We start from the raw sequence: 17,688 nt of genomic DNA, 5'->3' as shown, positions 1-17,688 counted from the left end.
CAATAGCATTTGAGGACCCAAGATTGACCCCTTGGATCTGATCCAAGATCAGACGGACAGAAGAACAAGCCAGTGAGGTTCCACACACTAGTGCCTGTGCTCCTTTGCTCTTGCAAGAGCAGAGCCAGGGAAGTTAGAGGCTCCAGGGCAGTGTGTGTTGGTCACAACTTGACCTAAATTTTCCACCCTTAAAATGTCCTCTCTGCTTGCTGCCAGAAGTGGAGTTTTTGCAGCCTCGGGGTTCTTGCCGGCATCTTCTGCAAGCTGTCCCGGCCTCCAGCATTCTCCGAAATTGCTTCTTAAACTTCCTCCTCCTGAGCAATCTGATGAAAACTATCTTTGCATTTTAAGAAGCTTATCCAACTGCGAGATCGTTCCTGCAGCAATGTTGATCTGTCTCTCCCTCCGCCATCTCAGCCTGTGGCCCGTGTTGGGCATAGAGTGGAATCTGCCCAGGGTCACGGTGTGCCTCTGCTTTTAACAGCATTGTTCAATTTGTTGCAAAGAACATCTACATGGAGCAGCAGGTCCATCTTGCCCGGCAGATAGGAGGGGATGCTGTCGTGTCCCCGAGATTCTTTAGTTGGACATGCCAGGAGGGGATCAAACCTGGGGCCTTGTGCATAGAATGCAGTGTTGTGCTGCTGGGTCTTGCCCCCTCGGCTTGAGTCCTTGGGAGCCTCATGTAGCAGGAAGAGATTTCATGGGGCCACTTGTCCAGGGTGGTGGTGGTGGTGTTGAATCACTGGATGTTTTGCAGTCGACCAGCAAGGGTTTCCGGCTTACTACGAATGGAACAATAGGAAACCACAAAAAGTCTCTCTCTCTCTCTCTCTCTCTTTTCCTAAATGAGGCTGTTGGAATCCCTGACTTTGTTTATTTGGTCGTTGACCGTAAATAAATGAGTTCAGAGTCCTGACTTTGTGGTAACTCAGATGTAGATTGGTCTTCTCCTCTGTGCATGTGGGTAGTCTTGGCGCATGGCTCAAGGCGGAGTGCCGCAGGTAAGCTGGCTTTGCCCCTCAAGCACTATTTTGCATCTGGCTCCAGTTGCTGGTCCTCAGGAAAGCCATTTTAAAAAACACACACACCACAAAGTAGATTCTGCAAGCCTGAAGCCTCCCTTGTTCTAGTCATCATGAGCAGGAGTCTGACTTTGAGCCCTCTGGATGATTTCTCTCTTGAATAAACCTCCTGGAAATGACAGAGACTCTTACAGAGGCACACTCCCCTGAGAGCGGATAACTGCTGTTCTCTTACCTTCTATGGGGTTTAAGGGTCTGGAGCCCCTCTCTTCGACATGTGGGCGGGTAACAGCTCGGGCCATGGCCTTCTTGGTGGTGGGGCTCCAGCTGTGGCATTCCTTCCCCGGAAATAGGAAATAGGAAATTAAAACTGCCATGTTTTTCCAGCCCATGTGGTCTTGTGGCTAAAGCCAGCCTGCCCAGTATCAGCCCGCTAGCTGTTTTTAGACAAGCCACAGTGGCCCATCACGAGGTACGAGAGGAGTTGTAGCCCAATACTGGGAGGAGATTAGAGTATCGGTCTACAGCCGTGTCGCTGATTATGCTTTTTTCTCCTTTTTTTGTGTTGCTTAACTTTTTCTTTAAATTTATGGTGAATTTTATAGTTGGCGTATACTCCTCTGGGAGTTCATTTCTGGCCTAGTAATGTTAAGCATACTTAGAGGCTATTCACACAATTGTAGAAAATCGGGCTAGCCTCCACTCGCCCGGTGGTTCTTGAGCAAGTCCCCGCTCAAGTAGCCCGCTCCTAAATCCGGGTTTTGGGATAGTGCGTAGCCGTGGTGTGGCTCCGCGCTGTGGCTACTCATGAGGAGACCCCCGGTGGGAGGCTGAAAAGCAGCCTCCCGGCTTGGGGGTCTCCCCAGTATGCCCTGCGCACTTGCGCAGGGCATCCTGGAGCTTCCGGGGGCCGCGCGGCTGTAGTCAGCAACATCTGGGAAGCCCTGTTAGAGGGAACACTGATTTGCACAGCATGTTACGGATACAAATACAGCGACTATTTATATACTGCTTCTCAGCCAAAGTTCCCAAAGTGGTTTACACAGATGTAAATAAATAAAATGGCTCCCTGTCTCTAAAGGGTGTACAATCTAAAAAAGAAACAGGAGGTAGACACCAGCAACAGCCGCTGGATGGATGCTGTGTTGGAACTGGATAGGGCCAGTGGCTCTCCCTCTGCTGAATAGACATCAGAACAGCCCTGCTGCTGGATCAGGCCCAAGGAGGCCCATCGAGTCCAGCCTCCTGTTTCACACAGTGGCCCACCAGATGCCCCTGAGAAGCCCACAGGCAGGAGTTGAGGGCATGCCCTCCCTCCTGCTGTTACTCCCCTGCAACAAAGAGAATGTTCACTTTGAAAAGGTGCCTCTTGGTTCAGTCAGCATGTTTTGAGTGTAACTTGATGCTAATTCTCTTGTAGTCCTTATAACAATTCTGTAAGGCAAGGTTTCCTGAGCTTGGGTCCCTAGATGTTGGACTGCACCTCATCCCCTGCCACAGTGGCCTTTGGTGTAGGGGATGATGGGATTTGTAGTTGGACACCACATGGGGACCCAAGGTCAGGAAACCCTGCTGCAAAGTATGCTAGTCTTATCATCCTCATATTGCCACTGAGGCTGAAAGGGAGCAGCCTGCTAAAACCACCTAGGGGAGGGGTTCCCAACCGGTGGTTCTCCAGATGCTGCCAAACTACAACTCCCATCACCCCCAGTTGCAATAAGCTGTAGCTGGGGATGATGGGAGTTGTAGTTCAGCAGCAGCTGCAGGACCACCAGTGGAGGACCCCTCACCTTGTGAGGTCAAGATTCAAACCAGGAGAGCCTCAACAGGCAGCTACTTAGTTGCTCTGCTGCTCGGTGACATCTTAAGGAGGGCTCTTGAGAGAGGCAATGAGCAGACAACCCCCCTCTGCTGGGAAAGGGGCTCTGGGGCAGCCGTCTCGTTGGGCAGAGCAGACCCTGCGTGCCTCTTGAGCTGCTCTGCTGAAGCCTTTGAAGGAGAGGAGGAAATAAAATGAGATCCCTTCCAATCCCGGGAGGCTTAGGGGATTTGCCAGCTCTGAAATCAGCTGGGATTTGGGATTCATGAGCAGGTTGGAACATATGGTCCCCGAGGCAGCGTTTATATTATAGATCGAAAAAGGGAGGAGATTTGGGTGGGCGGGTGGGGGAGACAAAATCTTCTTATGGTGTGTGTGTGGGGGGGACGGACACTGACACTGTCTACAGACACAGACAGGGTGGGACCTTCGTGTCAAGGTTGCATCACTGAAACTGACCTGACCTGCCATGGAATTCAGCAGACTTCTTCTTCTGTCTGCACAGCTGGGGTGAGGACTGCTGCCAAGCGCCCCCCCCCCACCCGTGGTGTTACAGTGTTGTTTCTAGCATCTCCCACTTCTGTGATGCTAAGATGTGGTTTGAGAAGGCCAAATAGCCTCTTGGTCTCCCCCCTGGCAACAGGCTGCTGAAGCCTTTGCCACAGGTTAGGGCAGTCTTGCTGAGGAGTCCACAAAACCATTGAAATGGGGGGGGGGGGGCGGCAGGAGAGCATACTTGCAGGCTGGTTGAGAAGCATCCTTTTCCAGGACAAACGGTGGTGAGAGGTGACAAGAGGAGTCCCCCTCCATCTTCTCCAGCTTGGAAGTGGGGAGGGAGTGCGGATCATCCCCCTGGAGTATAGCCGAGGGGAAGATTCTTGCTGCCCTCTCCAGCTTGGACCTGGAGAGGAGAGTTGGGGTTGGGTATTTGGCAATCAAATTGCTTGCTTCTAGCCACAGAACCCTGGAACACAGGAAGCTGCCATAGACTGAGTCAGACCATAGGTCCATCTAGCTCAGTATTGTCTACCCAGACTGGCAGCGGTTTCTCCAAGGCTGCAGGCAGGAATCTCTCTCAGCCCTTTCTTGGAGATGCTGCCAGGGAGGGAACTGGGAACCTTCTGCTCTTCCCAGAGCAGCTCCATCCCCTGAGGGGAAGATCTTGCAGTGCTCACACTTCTAGTCTCCCATTCATATGCAACCAGGGTGGACCCTGCTTAGCTAAGGGGACAAGTCCTGCTTGCTACCACCAGACCAGCTCTCCTCTCTGGTTCTCCGTTATCCGGGGGCTGTCTCCTTCTGCCTCACCCCCGCTCTGTTGCTGGCCTCATTGAAGCCGTGGGCAGTCCTCCGTGCTGATCGGGTCAAGACAGAGCGCTGCTCCATCCTTTCTGGGGGGCTACACCAGGTTAACAATGGCATGTGTCAGGGGTTCTCAAACTTGGGTGTTGAACTACAGTGCCCATCATCCATTCCCCATTGTGGTGGGAGGTGATGGGAGTTGTAGTCCCGCATCATCTGGGGGCCAGTTTGGGGACCCCTGGTATATGTGGAAAGGGGTAGAGGGGGGCAAAGCCTCTGCAGACACCAGGCCCTGGCGTACCCGATAGCTCTTGGCTGTTCTGTGAATCCACCACCTTGTGTGCTGAGAGAAGGTCATTTCTTCAGGGTTTTCATAGAAAGCTCCTGTTGTCCTCGGGGCAGCTTTTGTGTCTCGTGGCTGCATTCGAGCTGCTGCAGCTTCTCCTTGCTGTGATCTTGCAGGTGGGCTGGGGGTGGAGGAGCTGGCTGCCGAAAGGCGACTCCTGAAGGACGCAAGCTCTTCAAGGAGAATACATGTGTGCACATTTGTGTGCCTAAAGATGATTCCATTCATGTCTCACACTTTTAAAAGACCTGGTGATCCTTGAAAGACTCTCCCCCTGAAAAGGATAATTTTTCCCCTCTGCTTACATTACTGCACTTTCCACAATTTTTAAGCCCGTGCAGCTCTCCCTGATGAATGGCCAGCCTGCAGGCAGCACAGCTCTCGAGCAGGGTGGGAGGGAGATGCAGCCTAAGCTGCCTCCTTGGCTTATTAAGATGAGCTGCTGCTGCTGCTACCTGAGAGGTGGATTAATTGTCTTTCCCCCAACTAGTTTGAGGATCAGCCTAGCCTCTTCTTCCCGGGCGTGCTGTTTCTGCCTGTGTGTGGGATAGGAACAGAGGAAGCTGCCATAGACTGAGTCAGACCCTTGGTCCCTCTAGCTCAGTATTGTCTCCACAGACTGGCAGCGGCTTCTCCGAGGTTGCAGGCAGGAGTCTCTCTCAGCCCTTTCTTGGAGATGCTGCCGGGGGGGGGACGGGGACTTGGAACTGTCTGCCGGCAAGCATGGAAATGTTCTTCCCAGAGTGGCCCCATCCCCTCAAGGGAATATCCTGCAGTGCTCACACATTTCCAGGGCAGACCCTGCATAGCAAAGGGGACAGTTCATGCTTGCTACCACAAGACCAGCTCTCCTTTCATGGAATCTCTAATGGGGGGGGGGGATTATATAGGCATTCCTCCTCCCTGCCCCCCCTCCCCATGGCCTCCAGTGGTCAAATCCAGGGAAACCTTCACCACTGAGCGGTCCCAAAGGACTTTCCTCTTCCTGATCAGTTTTGTCAACAGCCGGCTGTGCTTTGTCACCAAATGGCGCTGCTGAGGCTCATTTAGAATATGAAAATGCATTTAGCGTGTTTATTATAATACCGTAATGGCTCATGCAGGCATCAAAGCGGCTAAATAAAGGTTGCAATCCCGGGTGGCAGCAGTTAAGGACGAATCACTGTAATTATCCTCGATTAGATCAACTTCCTCGCTCTGAAACGTCTGTTCTGATGGTTTTTGCACGGCCTCTGTGGTGCTTACAGGTTGAGCACGGAGACTTGAGCTGCGGGCTCAGCCAGAGCCTCCCTCCGGAGGGGGCTTCGCCAAGGCCCCCCGCTGCAGCCCTTGTGCTGGCACCAACCCAGCGGCCTCTTCTGGCCTGTGTGGCCGCTGGGTCTTGCCCAGGGCTCAGCATGACGTACTGGGAGCTTACTGGAAAACCAGATCCAGTGCCTTCCATCCAACCTCTGCTCTAAAAAGCCAAGTCTGTATAAATTGTTCTTGTTTGGCCCCATGTAGTCTGCACGGTTTACTAACTTTGCACAACTTTTGGTTTTGCATGTCCTGGGGAAGGGGAAGGTGCTCTATCGATCAGCCTTGGGCAGGCTTCAGGCTTGTGGGATCTGCTGGAACTGGGATTTGGAGGTCCACCCACAGAACAGGAACCGAGTGCGAAATTTTGGGTTGGGGGAGACCTGCTTACTGTGTCTCATGAGCTGGGCATCACTTGCAGAAACTGAGCTGCTTGGGAAGCCGGATTCTGTGGCCCCCTTTCTGCTTCTGGAGAGTGGCCACGTACACACAGCCCTCTGACCTGGACCTCCTAGGCTGTCACTGCAGCCATTGACCAAAGGCAAATGGTCCGTCCCAGTCATACATCTTAACAAGTGTTATTAAAATAAGATCTGGGGAAGAGGCCTTAGCTCAGGCTGTAGCACCTGCTTTTCATGCAGAAGGTCCCAGGTTCTTTCCCTGGCAGCATTTCCAGGTTCGGCTGGGAAAGACTCCTGCCTGAACCCTGGAGAGCCGCTGGCAGTCCGTGCCAGTCCTGAGCTCGGTGGCTCAAGGGTCGGTCTAAGGCAGCTTCGTATATTCAATGAAAAGTCTACCAACCAAAACTTGCACGCTGCCAAAATCTCAGTAGAGGTGCTTCTTCTTGTTTTTTGAGCAGGGAGCCAAACCAAATCCGAACCCCCAAACTTATTCATTTGATTTGCCTAAAATATATTTGTACGCCACCCTTCCGTACAGTACTGCTCCGGGCAGGTCACAAAATGAGTTGAAATGCTGGTCTCGTGGGCCAGGCAAGGTCATAGGAACATAGGAAACATAGGAACATAGGAAACTGCCGTATACTGAGTCAGACCATTGGTCTATCTCGCTCAGTATTGTCTTCACAGACTGACAGCAGCTTCTCCAAGGTTGCAGGCAGGAATCTCTCTCAGCCCTATCTTGGAGAAGCCAGGGAGGAAACTTGAAACCTTCTGCTCTTCCCAGAGTGGCTTCATCCCCTGAGGGGAATATCTTGCAGTGCTCACACATCAAGTCTCCCATTCATATGCAACCAGGGCAGACCCTGCTTAGCTATGGGGACAAGTCATGCTTGCTACCACAAGACCAGCTCTCCTCTCCTGAACAGGTCACCCTGTTAGCCTGGCTCAAAGGACCTTGCTCCGAATGTGTGCCTTCACACCTTGCAAGAAGCTTCCGCTGCAAAAGAGGAGGAGAAAGAAGCTATGATGGGTGAGCTTTTCTCTCCCCAGATTCTCTGGAGAGGGAGCTCACTTGTTCCTGTCTCGACAAGCATGTCCTCTCCGTTGTCGTCTTCTCCAAAGACCCATCCTGACCAACCGCCAGCAGGCCAGTCTCTTGTCCTCTTACTCCCAACTTGCGCCACTACCCTGGAGGCTCCTGCGTTGCCCTCTTGCTTGCCCTCTGGATCCTGCAGCCTCACTTGTGCCCCTGTGACTCAGCAGAACTTGCCTGCCAGCACAGCAAACGCTCTTCCTTTATTTACATCCCTGGCTGCTGGATGGGCCAGCCTCGGGAGGTGCCAGCTTCTCTCCTGGCCCAATTCCCAGCAGGCACAGAAGCCCTGCTTGCCAAGGCAGCCTCTCGCACCTGCACTCTCCGTCTCCGTCTCCGTCGCTTGGCAAGGGAAGGAGCGCATGCTGGAGAGCCGCTCTCCTTCCAGAGGCAGAGATGCCCTCCCCTTTTCATCCATCCATCTCCGCACCAGATCCATGCAGCAGCAGCAGCAGCCGCCTCCCGTGGGGCTGGAAGATGGGCCGCCTGGCCAGAGGTACCTCTTTGTGGGAGGATGTTCCCAACGAGCGATGCACCAGTGTTCACCGCTGTGGGGCTGGTTTCCCTGGGCATGGGGGAGTTGTTGGCTGGACTCCAGCAGCGTCAGCACGAGCCGTTTTTTGTGCTGGAACCCTCCTTTTCAGTAGGCAGTGAACAGACTTGGGGGTTCTGTGTGGGCAGAGTGGGAGCCTCCCGACTTTCAGGTCCAGCTTTGGGTGAGCGGCATGAGAGTCCACTGGATCTCTGTTTGTGTTCCAGCAGTGAGCAGCTGAGGCTTGTAGCTTTGGTTGGTAAATCACACAGGAGACCGTGGTCAACATCCTGCCTAGTGCAGCTGTGGCATTCCAGCCGAAAGCAACTTAGGGACTTGTGAGGGTGTGTGTGTGTGTGTGTGTGTGTGTGTGTGTGTGTGTGTGTGTGAGAGACTCCTTTGCTGAAAGTGTGCTGTGTTTATCCGGATGTCGGCCAGTAATTCCACTCTCGGATCCTGCACCCACGTCCACTCCTGTGCACGTGGCATCTTCTGGATCAATCCCAAACCGAGTGGCTTGGATGAAAGAGAGGGAAGGGCTCTGAATTGCCCTTTTCTCTATCCTTAAGCCAGGAATTGCAGTCGTCATCATTGCTGTTACTGAGATATTTGCTTGGCCACTGATTCCATGATCAAGTGGCCCTCCTTTTATATGCAAGAAACTTGGGCTCTTTTTCTTCTCCTTTGGCTCCCTTTCACTCCCCTAACGCTCCAACTGTGGATGCTCTTTGGATGTAGGGTGGTTCCAGCTGGTGTAAGCCATTGCATTTCACTGGGTGTGCATGCATGGCCCTTACTTTGGAGCACTGCCGGGCCAGCTTCCTTCAGAAGGCCTCTGGAGACTGAGGGTGCCTGCTGGCTCGGATCTTGCTGGGCTATGTTGGCCTGTGTCTGTTTTGTTCCTTTGCATGCTGCTGTGAAATTCTCTGTGCCGCATAAAAAGGGCTTCACTAAAAGCTTCAGACTTTCCCCTCCCCGCAGAGGAAGCTGCAACTGCATTAATGACCCTGGACAACTGCTCTCCCGCCTGCCTGCAGGAAATCAAGGCTCTGCAGGGAAAGCAGGAAGGAGCAGGCTCCCCTCTGCCCCCAGGAAAAACAAGCCGGCTCTTCATGAGGCCTGGTGGGACTGCCGTCGTGTGCCCGGAGGCCCCTGCCGGGCAGCCAGCTTCTGGGCGGCCTCCCTGGGTGCCCGTCCCAGCAGAGAAGCCGCTGTTCAGGGGCAGGGCACCCGCGGCGGAGGAAGAGAGACTCCTCGTCCTGCCAGGCCTGCCGAGGTTGCCCCGGTCCAGCGGTCCTTGGTACAGCGTCTCACAGGCTTGGTCTGGGCAGGGCTTGCTGACGGCAGCTTCCTCGAGTTGATTTAACTCTTTGTCACGGAGACAAAGGACGGGACTTTGGCTCTCGCCAGCTTCATGATCCTGTCGCAGCAGATGGAGGCCGCAAGTATGTGGGGCCGTGGGGGGCAGGAGGGGGGCTGATCTGTCTGCTCTCTCCCTCCCTCTCCCTCTCTCTCTGGGGTCACATAGACGTCTTCTTTGTTAAACTCTTCCCGGCGGTGGGGGCATTCAGAAGAGTCTCCCAACTGTGGCTTGCTGTGCTGGGCTGCTGCTGAGCTTGCCGGAGGAAGGAAATGCCTCCCTTAGGAGAAAAGACACCTCAGTGTGCCAGCCCTGGGAGACCCCAAATGGCACTCTTTCACCCCACTGGAGAAGGGAGGTGTCCCTGCGCAAGCCCCACTGAAATGCATGGGACCTGCATTGGGATACTGCTGTGATTTTTGCCCCACGGCCCGGATCTCTATCGCTGCCGTCAGGGTTAGCACATGGGTCACCTCCGGACGGGGCGAATAGTCCATGTTGCTGATTTGGCACAACTGTCTTTAAAAGGGGACTTTTGTTTGGCAGTGTTACTTTGTGTTTTGTTTCTGGTTTTGTTTCTTTGCATCCGTAGGCTGGCGGCTCCTGCTGTTCTGTATAAAAGCCCCTCAAAAGACCTGTTCATCATTTGCTTCTTAGAGAAACCTACCGAGCTTAATCACTGACTACATTTAACTAACTAATGTAGTTGTCGTAATTAGCACGTGTCTTAACAACTGGTTTGACTTTTGGTTGGGGGGGGGTTTGCTGTAAAACGAATGCTTTAGAAATATCTCTTTGGCAACATTTGACCAGATCCGTGACCCAGTTTTTCTTCTTGAGTGGTCCAGGGCCCAACCATAGTCTCTGCAGAACCAGCCACTTGGAACTGGCTGGTTCACCTTGAGTGGATTCAAACGTCACGGGGAATAAGGCTGAATCTCAGTTTTGTGTGATGTTTCCAGGTTTTGAAAATATGCACTCCCTCCCCCCAACCACCACCGCAGCCCGTGTACCAGCTGGAAGAATATGACTTCTGACTGTGGTTAGAAATGAACCAAGATCACTTCCAATGTCAGAAACTACCAGTCTTGGTTTATTCTAATCCAGGGCTTCTCAAACTGGGGTCTCCAGATGTTGTTGGACTACAACTCCCATCTTCTGCAGCAATGGCCTTTGGCATTTGTAATCAACTGGGGCCAAACATACATGGCCAAAGGCCATTGCAGGGGATGATGGGAGTTGTAGTCCAACAACATCTGGGGATCCTGGTCTGAGAACCCCTGTTCTAATCAAAGTGCTTGAAATAAATCAAGAGCAGAACCCAAGGCTGGAAGGGGGTTTCAGATCTGTGTTTATTTCAATCAGTTATTCAAAATAAACCAAAATTGGTCATTTTGGACATTATATAAGAACAGCCCTGCTGGATCAGGCCCAAGGAAGCCCATCTAGTCCAGCATCCTGTTTCACACAGTGGCCCACAAGATGCTGCTGGAAGCCACAGGCAGGAGTTGAGGGCATGCCCTCCCTCCTGCTGTTACTCCCCTGCAACAGGTACCCAGAGGCACCCCGCCCCTGAGGCTGGAGGTGGCCTACAGCCCTCCGACTAGTAGCCGTCGATAGACCTCTCCTCCATGAAGTTATCCAAACCCCTCTTAAAGCCATCCAGGTTGTTGGCTGTCACCACATCTTGTGGCAGAGAATTCCACAAGCGGATTATGCATTGTGTGAAAAAGTACTTCTGTTTGCTGGTCCTAAATTTCCTGGCAATCAATTTCATGGGATGACCCCTGGTCCTAGTGTATGTGAGAGACATTGTGGCAAGTCTTAGTTTGTTTCTCATCACAACTGGATTCTTCTTAGTTGCAAATGATTGGGGTGGGGGAGTGAACACTCCTAGGGCTTGGTGTCGGTGCATGGAACAGAAATTTAACCTCGATTCCCTGTCATGTCTGAACCATGTGATGTCTTGTCCCATGTTAGGCCCTGAGCCCTCTGCTGCTGATGTGCAGAGAGCTCTGGAATGGTTTGGTTCCTGTTGTTTTTGCCTGGTGTGGATGTGAGAGACGCTGCCAGCAGGGTGCTTTCCAGATGGTGAGCCTCACACCACGAAAAGTGGTATAATCTGCAATGTTTTGTGACTCCGAATTCAAACCACATTAGAGATCTGTTGTAAGGCGTCAAGCCTCCTACAACAGGCAAATACAGCTATATTTTGCAATGGACTTGCAATGTCGTAGCACTATAACACACAGATAAAATCCAAAAGAAGGCGTTGGAAATATGAACGGCACCTTCCTTACAATGCAGGGGCTGCGATGTCAAAACGCAGGCAATATGGAAGCACACTTCAGGGACCCGTTGTGACACTGTGATAGCATGCCATCTGGAAAGCGCCCAGGATAAGAGGCGAGCTGGGCACACTCCTGACTTTCGGTCGTGTGCTGCCTTTATACTCTGCTTTTAGAAGTGTCCAAAGTGCTTCACACACACTTTTAGTACTCCTTATAACAGCCCTTGGGGGCAAGTCAGATGTCCCACTCCCAATATTGGCCATGGAGGCGGAGAGGCCGACAGGGAGAGTGGCTTGTCCATGGCCCGCTGGGAGCTCATAGCAGGCAATACTTGCAGTGGCAGCTTCCCATTTTGGCCTCTGTGACGGCTCTCTAGCCAGTTTGGACAGTGCCATTTTTGTACATTCCAAATGGGACAAGAATGGACAAAAGGGAATACCTATCTATCTGTGCAAATGACTTGTGGGATTTGGTGCCGCCAGATATGGCAAGGGCATGGCTTTGATGGCTTTAGAAGAGGATTAGGAGGGTGGAGGGCAGGGAAATGGAGCCTTCAGGTTCTGGAGCAGTCTACCCTGTGATACCCAATGTGGGGCATGGGGACAGGAATGGTTTCCTCATGCTTCTTGTGGGCTTCCTGGAGGGCGGCCACTGCTGGGGACTTGACACTGCCAGCCTGATCCCCCTTGGTCTGATCCAGCTGGATTTTTCTTACGTGGAAGTAATCTGCTGTGTAGCTGGTTATCCAACCTGAGATAAGAAGGGTTCAGTCTGATGGCACAGAATGATCTCTGTGTGTTGACGGCTTGGCTTGGATGCTCTCCTCTGGCACAGAGAGTCTCCTCCATGTTGCAGGCAGCAGAACATTCAGAGCGATGGCCCGTTGCATGAGAAAGATCCCCTTTCGTGGCCTCACTCCCTCTGGGTTATGAGCTGTGGACCTTTTGGCTTTGCTGCCCCCCTGCTCGTTGTGGACGTTGCTTGCCAGCCTGCTCTTTGCCAGATCACACATTCTCTTGCATGCCAGTGGCTCTTGCGTGATCATGGTGTTCACAGCGGCCGAGGCATTCGATGAGCCATCGATTTGGTCTCTGATGCAGCACTGGTATAAAACTCTTTTGGATGTTCAAACAATTGAGGCTCTTCAGAGCAAAGGAGAAGGAGGCCAAGAGAGGGGTGTATAAAACTATGCATGGCATGGAGAAAGCGGGTAGAAGGAAGGCTTTTCACCAGAGTTCAGTGGCAGAGCACCAGAAAGTCTCGGGTTCGATCCCTGGCAGCATCTGCAGGTAGGGCTGGGAAAGAATCCTGCCTGAAGCCAGTGGCTCCCCCCCCCCGCCTAATTTTTCCATCTCTGTGTGCAATGAGTTTTGTTCTGGGCAGCAGTACCAAGGCATTGTGTGTGGACCTGCATTCAGAGTGGGGCCTTCCTGGTTCATCCTGAGTGGGATGTAAAATGAACTGAGCAGACATCAGAAAACTTGTGAGTGCCTTCATACGCCTTAGAGGGAATGGTGCCTCTAGCCCTGGAGAACTTCTGCCAGTCAGGGTAGACGCTGCTGAGTTGGACGGATCAAGAGCCTGACTCTGTATAAGGCAACTTCCCACGTACTAGAACTCCAGTGAAATTGATGGTCAGAGTATTTCGCAGAAACAGACAAAAAGATCCTCCTTCACACAATGTAGAACTGATTTGTGGAACTCGCTGCCACAAGATGTGGTGATGACCAGTGAGTTTAGGTGGCATCAAAGGAGGACTAGACAAATTCATGGAGGACAGGGCTATCGATGGTTACTAGGGGAAACCGCTGAATGGAGCTTTTCTATTCAGATGCAGTATACCTCCGTATACCAGATGCTGGGCAAGGCTGCTGGTGGAGCTGAAATATTGGCCCGGCTGTCTCTTGGGCTGATCCAGCAAAGCAGTGCTTGCCAGTGATGGATCTGCGAGTGGTGTTGAACAAGCTTCATCCGCAGTTTATTGGTTTTTACCCATTGTCCCCCCCCCCGCCCCCCTGCCACTTTAAAAAAGAGGTTGGTGGTTAGCTTAAGCTTACAGGGGAGGGGGATTAATTAGTTAATGTTTGCAAAGAGTGTTGAACATGGCAGGAATGAGATCAAAGCAAAACCTCATTATGCAAATTGCTGGCAGCCTGCTGGATGCTGGCAAGATGCCAAGTCAGATCCCACACCTCCTCTCCCCTCCCCCCCAACTCCCAACCTTTTCTTTGGGGGGGGGGGAGGTTCTCCTGGGGATGAAGGAATGAAGACACTCTGCCATCGCACCCTCTCCCGGAGTGAGTCTGGCACATGTCAGCAGTTCTCATCTGTGGCTTGGCCCTGCAGGGATGCCGTTGGCTGCCACCCGGGAGCAGAGAGGGGCAGAACGGAGGCCCTGCTGTGTCTTTCCAAGGTGGCATAAATCTGGGCTGCCACAGGGGGTTGGGGCGTGAAAAGGAGCCTGCCGCCTGCCAGGGAGGTGGGGGAGATGTTTGCTGCAAGCTCAGCTTCAGACCCAAATGATGACCCCCAGCCCAAATTCCTTTGCCCAGAAGAGGGATTGGGGGGGGGCCATGGCATGGCAGCTGTGGCGAGGGGCTGGTCGGAGAGGGTGGCGGGGGGGCATGGACAGCTGTGGGTGGGGCTGTACTTGCCCTGCAAGAGCAGGGGTGTTGTCGGGGGGGGGACCTATCTCCAGCATGGCTTCTGGCAAATGGGTGACTGAGGTGGCCAGGGGTGCCTCTGCACACCTTTGAATGGTGAGCCAGCTGCAGCCCTTCTGGGAGGAGAACGCCAGCCTGGTTACTCCTCCTCGTGGGTTGGTTACTCCTGGTTGGATTCTTGCAACATGCTCTCCGTGCCCCTGAAAGGCATTTGGGAGCTGTGGCCGAATGCGGCAGCCAGTCTTAGCAGGGGCTGTGCGCGCCATGGTGATGTGGCCCCGGTTCTGAAGGAGCTGCACTGGCTACTAATGTGCTTCTGGGTTCAACTCCAGGTGCTGATGGCATTTTAGCTGAATAATTGGAGCTGCAATTCTAGTCATTTCTGATCTGAATGTTGTTTCCCCCCCCCCTTCTCTTGCTGGTCAATTGGCCATAATAAAACATTTAATTGAAGGTGCTGATGGTCACCTTTTAACGCTTCAAGTGGTTTGGGACCCAGATAATTTGGGGATTGTTTCCTCCCACCTGAATAAGAACATAAGAGCAGCCCTGCTGGATCAGGCCCAAGGAGGCCCATCTAGTCCAGCATCCTGTTTCGCACAGTGGCCCACCACATGCCGCTGGAAGCCCACAGGCAGGAGTTGAAAGGGGAATGCCCTCCCTCCTGCTGTTACTCCCCTGCAACTGGTACTCAGAGGCATCCTGCCTCTGAGGCTGGAGAATCTTCTGGGTGGACCCTGCTCCTCATGCTTATAACTGCTAAGGCACAATTGTCTTGCATGTGTGATGGGGCCTTTTTCATGGCTACCCCCAGACTATGGAGTGCCTTCTTGGAAGAGATCTGTTCTGCTGCCTTGTTCCTGGCTGTTCACAAGCTTTAAAAAATTCACCTCCTTACAAAAGGTTTTAGGCAGCGAGGCTGAAAGTGTGCTGTTTCTGCTGGTTTGGATCTCTGGGCTGTTGGGTGTGCTCTCCGGAGACCTGCAGAGCTGGGGCAAGTGTCTGAAATTAGGAAGGGATTACCAGAGGGTCGGAGCTAATGGGTGGGGCACAGCAGTTCTGAGAGGAGGGGTAGCCCATTAGTATCTTGAGCAACACACCACAAGGGATTAAGAAGGCTGCCTAGGAGGCACAAGCTGTTGTTCTTCAGCATCTTCTGGGGCTTTGGAAGGGAGCCAGAGTTGTCCCTCATACATTGGAGGGCAACATTGTGGGGGACACCCATTAAGCAGCATCCAAGGTGGTAACAATTATGTTGGAGATGGAGTTCCAGTGCATCAACCTTTTGCACCAACTATCCTAATGACCACTAGGGCCATTGGGAGCAGAGGTAGTGAGTGAGGGTCTCCTGACCTGCCCTGCTTTACCTCTAACCTATCATCCCTGCTTTGACTCCTCAGGGGTTTCCTGTAGTGAGTCAGAATCCCTTCCTTTCCTCCTAGAGAGAAGATGGAAACATTTTTCTCTCTCCCCCCACACCACCTATTCATTATGTAGCAGATAGATAGGATAGGTTTTAATAGCAGCAACATCTAAACTCTGCACTCTGTAACTGGAACAGTAGCTTCCTTGATGCTTTGCTAAATAATCACAAACCTCAACAAATTGTGCAGTTGGGGCACCCGTGTGTGTGTGTGTGTGTGTGTGTGTGTGTGTGTGTGTGTGTGTGTGTGCATGTGCTGTAAGGGTGCATGTGTGCAGAGAGCACAGTGCGAGGTTTCTTGCAGTTTCAACCAGGGTCAGTAAAGATGGGAATACAGGTTATCCTGGCAAAGATGTAGGGGATATAGGAGCCTTTGGAGAGGAGAATCAGCAGGTGGAGGCATCTCTTTCTTCATCTACTAATTTCCAACTTCTCTGAAAGCCTTTTCTTTCATTAAAAACAAAACAAAAAGACAGGAGAGGAGAGCTGGTCTTGTGGTAGCAAGCATGACTTGTCCTCAATAGCTAAGTAGGGTCTGCCCTGGTTGCATATGAATGGGAGCCCAGAAGTGTGAGCACTGCAAGATATTCCCCTCAGGGGATGAAGCCGCTCTGGGAAGAGCAAGAAGGTTTCAAGTTCCCTCCCTGGCTTCTCCAAGATAGGACAAGATTTTTTTATTGAACTAACAAACTACCAAAGCATACAGTACGTTTCCAAAGCACAATTATATACAAAGTGGTTGTTTGTACATGATATATCTACAAAGATTTACACACAAGGATTTGGAAACCCACAAGGTTATGAGGTGGCTGAGAGAGATCCCTGCCTGCAACCTTGGAGAAGCCGCTGCCAGTCTGTGAAGACAATACTGAGCTAGATAGACCAATGGTCTGGCTCAGTATATGGCAGTTTCCTATGTTCCTACTGTGGTTGCCACCTTCTAATCATTCTTTTAGATTAATATATACCAATCAACTGAAAACCAAGTCACAGATTAACTGGGCAGCATGCGCTTTCACACCTCCCCTTATTTACAGGAAGAGAGGCACGGAAATCGGCTGGAAAATGGAATGAAAGGCCTTTGAATGAGGGACTCTAAGGCATTTCGCTTGTTCAACCGCCCTGAGCCATTTTGGAAGGGTGGTATATCAATCAATCGATCAATCAATCCTGCTTCCTTTAGGGAAGCCCCTTTATAGTACTGCTCTCGAGATGTGGCTTTAATTGTGTAACTTGGCCACTGCATGTGTTTTTGGGGGATTGGAGGGTTATATGTTAGTAGATGTGGAGGGAGTACAATCAGAATCGGGGCCAGGTAGAGAGGGAGGCTTTAACTAACCCTTTCCTTCTGGGCGCTTTCCAGTTTGGCTGCTCAACAGAAGCAAAATGCTTCCATTCAGGCAAATTGCAGTCAAAACGTAAACAGCAGGGGGAGCAGTCTCACGGAAACGAACAACCCCCCCAAACAGCAACATTTTTACGCCAGATATATGACGTCATAGCACTACATTGCAGCGATTAAATTCGAAACAAGGCACTGGAAATCTGAACGGCACCCTGCTGTCAGCACAGGGACTTCGGTGCCACAACACAGGAAGTGTGGAAGCACACTTCAGAGATACGTCGTAACCCCGTTGCAGGTTCTAATCTGGAAAGCACCGTGGTGTGGCCTCAGTCTTCATCAGGTCCCCCCTGCAATACCCAGCTGCCATTGCACCAACCACAAAGCCCAAACTTGGAGGGCCCAGAAGCATCCTTAATGTCTCATCTAGTTTGGGCCTTGAGCATTCAAAGGACTGGGGCTTTACCTGGGTGTAATTCCCACTGGATTGGTGGGACTTCTTTCTGAGCTAACATGCATGGGATCAGGCTAGTAATCTAGCCCAACGCTACAGCCATCCTCGTGTTGAAGCAGCGTGTTCGGACTAGAAGTGGCGTAGCCCTGTAGAAGGTAGATCATGTAGTCAAATTAGAAATGGGATAAATTCAAATTAGGCAGGAATCCGAGATAACAAGCATATTAAACCGGCTTTAAGAGATCATAAGCAGTGTGAATAGAAACCAAGAATTCATTAAGAAGTTGGATTAAAGGGCATTTTGTACTGAAGGGGAGGAATCGATCGCTGTCTTTGGAGGA

The 17,688-nt window shown here is 51.9% G+C and overlaps 1 protein-coding gene across 6 annotated transcripts in view; it reads left to right on the top strand.

The window, feature by feature from the left end:
- EFR3B (EFR3 homolog B) overlaps positions 1-17,688 on the top strand; it is a 148,344-nt gene that overhangs the window by 49,778 nt on the left and 80,878 nt on the right. Inside the window, exon 1 of one of the 6 annotated variants that reach the window (XM_053249681.1) lies at positions 9,237-9,259. The exons of the other annotated variants lie outside the window; for them this stretch is intronic. Coding sequence (XP_053105656.1) covers positions 9,247-9,259 — 13 coding nt within the window. The 5' untranslated portion in view covers positions 9,237-9,246. Of the gene's footprint in view, positions 1-9,236; positions 9,260-17,688 lie in introns of those variants that run through there. 6 annotated transcript variants of the gene reach the window in all.

The sequence above is a fragment of the Hemicordylus capensis genome, chromosome 1, assembly GCF_027244095.1.
Source record: "Hemicordylus capensis ecotype Gifberg chromosome 1, rHemCap1.1.pri, whole genome shotgun sequence".
NCBI lineage: Eukaryota > Metazoa > Chordata > Lepidosauria > Squamata > Cordylidae > Hemicordylus > Hemicordylus capensis.
The sequence above is the reverse complement of the archived record's forward strand: the minus strand, read 5'-3'. Positions and strand labels throughout refer to the sequence as shown.